The sequence below is a fragment of the Manacus vitellinus genome, unplaced genomic scaffold (genome assembly GCF_001715985.3).
Source record: "Manacus vitellinus isolate BGI_N305 unplaced genomic scaffold, ASM171598v3 scaffold_52_pilon, whole genome shotgun sequence".
In the NCBI taxonomy this organism is placed as follows: Eukaryota; Metazoa; Chordata; class Aves; order Passeriformes; family Pipridae; genus Manacus; species Manacus vitellinus.
This window is the reverse complement of record NW_021940628.1, coordinates 3,425,900-3,430,167: the sequence shown is the minus strand read 5'-3', so window position 1 is coordinate 3,430,167 and position 4,268 is coordinate 3,425,900. Positions and strand designations below refer to the sequence as shown.

At 50.0% G+C, this 4,268-nt stretch overlaps 1 protein-coding gene across 1 annotated transcript in view; it reads left to right on the top strand.

The window, feature by feature from the left end:
- Positions 1-4,268, top strand: part of LOC103754072 (CUB and sushi domain-containing protein 1) — a 251,808-nt gene that overhangs the window by 27,914 nt on the left and 219,626 nt on the right. The window contains exon 3 of the mRNA XM_029963058.1: positions 2,325-2,437. Within this exon, the coding sequence (XP_029818918.1) occupies positions 2,325-2,437 (113 nt within the window). The remainder of the gene's footprint in view (positions 1-2,324; positions 2,438-4,268) is intronic.

The window sequence follows — 4,268 nt, the reverse complement described above, 5'->3', positions numbered from 1 at the left end:
TGGGGGATGATTCCATGTTCTCTCCCTCCCATGCTTTCATTTTGCCTGGATTTAGGAGTGTCCTGCCAAGCCTGGCTGTCCTGGGGCTCTGGAACAGGAGAGCTGAGCTTTTCCTGGGGTGGTTTTGAACATGGACAGGGGTAAATTATTGTTCCTTCGAGAGGATGTTGCCTGGGCTCTTCCATCAAAGGAGGAAAAAATGCCAGTTGTGTGTATTGGTTGGAGGCTTCAGAGGAGGAAGAACTTTTATTTTGACTTCCATGAGAAACAGGAGGAATTTCCTCTCCTTCCCAGCACAGGAGGAGACAGGGAGCTCTGTCCAGCACAGGGGAGGAGTTGCTATATAGATATTTTTCCCAATCAAAGCAATATTTCCTGCTTGCTTCTGAGTAAGTTTAGTTTTAGCACTGATGGGGGCACTTTGTGGGCAGAAGGGCTGTCTGATCTCGGGGGAACACAGCGTTTGGTCCCCCTTTATGCTGCCAGGCAGCCCCTTTGCTGCTGGAAAGACAGGAGTGACCCTCTGAGTTGGGTGCCTGGAGGGTTCAATAATTTCTGGAGGCTCAGGAAGCCCCGAGGTTCCCCTGGAAATTGTCTCTCCAGGCAGTGTGGGATCTGTAGCAAGAGTGAGAACAACCCTCAGTTACAATTTCATGCCCTTATGCACAGGCACTTTCTTTTAAGTAGAAAATAGGGGTTGGGTTGGTACGAACGCCCCAGGGCACTGCTGGTGCAGATCCCACTGAATTCCCAGTGGTTCCCAGGGAACAGGAGCACTTCCTGACAGGTAAAGGACGTTTCTGCAGCCCTGAATTAAAAGCAACATGTGCAGAGAGGGGGATCCTCTCGGTGCAAAAGCTGCATCCCCTTGGGATGGGTGGAAAAACCCGGATCCCTTCCCAAACTCCAAGGGATCATCAGCTGGGGTGATTAGAGGAGGATAAACTGAGCTGGTTCTGCTCTCCATTGGGGGCTTTTATTAAAGCTGGTCCAGGCATTTCCTGGATTTTGTGAATGTTCAGGAGGCCACTTTAATTAAACTGAGGAATTAATTAATATAAAAAGCAGTGTCACTTCAGTTCTGTGCATGGTGACAGCTGAATCCTTGATCCTGGAGCCTTATATTTGCAGCAGGCAGGAGGAATTGCTCCCCCAGCTTGCCCAGACAGTGGGTTTGATGCCCAGGGTGGGTCAGTGCTGCTTTGCTGGCGTTCAGCCTTGCCCTGGCATCGTGGGCATCAGGAGTGGGCATCAAGAGTGTGAGCTCTGCCAGCAGCTTTAATCAGGTTCTCAGGCAGAGCCCGTCAGATCCCATCAGTCAGAGCTCAATCTGTGGGAAATAATATTTAGGTTTGCTAAATCAGGGCCAGAGTGAGAGTTGGGAAGTTCCCTCACTGCCTCTGGGGCTGCTGATGGGGTTGAGGAGGAATTTCTTGGGCTGGCAGTAAAAATGGTCAGGGGGAGGATGGGGGGCCCCCAAAATGAAAGATCTGATTTTGTTCTCTGGGTGCTTTTGTCAAATATGAGGAGAGCAAACACCCTGAATCAAAACCACACAGACATTCTTGAAGGTCCCAGTGCTTTGTATCCCAGGAGGTCCTTTGCCCTCCCTGGCAGAAAATCTGGCTCTGCACAACGATGTGGGATGAACCTCGGAGTGTAAGGGGCTTGAAACTTCCTTTTTTCCTGTTTGTCTCGTGCTGCTCTTGCCCCTGTGATCCAGCTTGAACACCCTGGATCTCCAGTGACACCGAGTTCCTGCAGTGCCTGCTGCCCCTGTGGTTTGTGGAAGTCTGGTTTGAGGGCAGAGCAGGGATTGCACCTGAATTTCTGGCCTTGGGAATGGCAGGATGATGAGGTTGCTTTAAAACAAATGTCCTGTCTGGAAACCTGCTCAGAAAACACCTTGGCCAGGGGTGAAGGGGAGGGTTTGTGAGTTAAAAAAGGGGAGGGTTTGTGAGTTATAAAAGGGGAGGGTTTGTGAGTTATAAAAGGGAAGGGTTTGTGAGTTATAAAAGGGGAGGGTTTGTGAGTTATAAAAGCCCCAGGCAGGTGTTGGTGAGCAAGGTGTGAAGCAGAGAAGGTGGTTTGAGATACAATCAGTAAAGAACCCTATGAGTTCTGCTCAGCCAGAAGATGTTCAAAGTCCAGGGTGGGTTTGCCCAGGATTTGTTGAACCCCCTTTGTCCCCCCCTGTGGGGCTGTGGTGGCTCCAGGGCAGGGATGGGGAGGGGAGTGTGACCCTGCTCCTGTTTTTTTTCCAGGCTAACAGGGTTCCAGCTGCCTGGCACGGGGAGTGTGACCTTGCTGTTGTTTCCTTGCAGGTTGACAGGGTTCCAGCTGCCTGCCCCCGTGGTCAGCTCGGGGGCTCTGCTGTCCCTGTGGCTCGTCAGCGACTACGCCGTGAGCGCCCAAGGCTTCCAGGCCACCTACGAGGGTGAGTGTGCCCAGGGTGCCCAGGAACCACAGCTCTCTCTGCCCACATTTGCCTTTTGAGGATGTCAAACCAAGGGGGGAAGTCTCTGCCAGGATCTGTGCCCGTCCACACACTCCATCCAGGGCAGGAGGGTCTCGTTCCTATTGAATTTAATGCCCTTTTTTTTCCCCAGATGTTCCTTCCGAGTGCTCAAAACGTCCTTAAAAGCTTATTTAATTCCCTGGAATGTCAGGGAGGATGGGTGGTGTGGGTTGGCATTGGGGTACAGCAGGAGCAGTGTCTGTGCAGCCACTGGGGTATCTCAATTCCTGCACTTTGCTTTATTTTCTCTTCCCTTCTTTGTAATTTTGCTTTTCCCTGCACTTTCCTCCCCGAGGACTTAAATTCCCCTCCTGTGTTTCTGGTCATGCAGAGTTTGGTGGTTGTGGGGGTGAAGAGCTGCATGTGCAGGCTTGAAAGCTTCAGGAAACCCTGGACAGTGGAAGTCCCCAGATATGGGGGGAAAAAAACCTGTTTGTAGTAGAAGGCAGTTCATTTTTTCCTGGGTAAATGACAGATTAACCACGTTAAAATTGAAGTTACACTGATGTTGATTATTGAACCTACAATGCCGTTCATCTCCCCATAAATGTTTTTCTTTAGAGTCCTTAAAATCATCATTAATGCCGAGAACTTCTTGGTAATGAGTCCAAGCAGCCAATTACCCAAGACATTAAGCCAAGCAAATGCTCTCATTGACACGATTGTGGAGCCCTCAGCGTTTTGTGCACTTGATAATTAAATTCTGCTCGAACACCCTCTCATTTCTGATTCAAACCTCTGCTCCTGTGACACCAGGATGTTTCTGTTGGTCCTGATCAGTGTGGGCAGGGGCTCAGAGGGGTCAGCAGTGGTGGTGAAGCTCATCCCACCATCATCCCACTCATCCCTGTAAAGTCAGAGACCAGCTCTGCTTATTCCCAGGGTCTGGGATTGCTGGGAATGCTGGTGGTGGGAGCTGGGACTGGTGAGCAGAGCAGGGTGAGGGGGATTCAGGTGTCAGGAAAGTCTCACTGGGGTAAGAAAAGGCAAATCCTGCTTCTCATTTCCCAAATCTCTGCCAGAACAGCTGCCAATCCCTGCCTTTAGCACTTGAGCACATCACTCCCCAATTCTCAGGGCACGTGGCTGCTTTGGCGCTTTCCTGACATTTGGAGTTCATTTTTTGGCATTTACACACAGTTACTTGTACACTCTGTGATGGTTTTTTATTGCAGCAGGTAATCTTGTACAAAGGCTCGGGCCAGGGCTGCCCTTTAGTCACATAGATTTTAAACCATCTGAAGTTTATTTGACTGGTGATTAGGAGGATTTAAAGGGTGTAACCGAGGCGGAAAATAAATGTATTTAAAACTTAACCGGAGCCGGAGTGACACGGGAGCACCAAAGAGTTATTTTAAGGGAGGGACAGGGGTTCACCGGCTGAAAGTGCCACCCTGAGCCTGCCCCAAAACAGATTGTTTGGGTCGTTAAAACAGACTTTGGGTTGTTAACGAGGGCTGAAGGAGGTGATAAGTGTGGGTTTGATCCGAGGGCTGTGCTGCTGCTGTAATGCCGTTGCAGTTCGTTGTAATCTATGACTCGGTGAATGGCTTGTGATTCCATAATTCACGTTTAGAGGCAGAACAATGCTCGGAGTTCCCGCAGTAAATGGCTCCGTTCTGATCCCTATCAAAGCCCGCTCATTATTCTCCTCCTCCCTCGGAGCGATCGTCGGGAAACGGCACCAAAAGAAACGGAATTTTAAAATTGGAACGGAATTTTAAAATCGGAACGAAAGCTCTCGGGGACT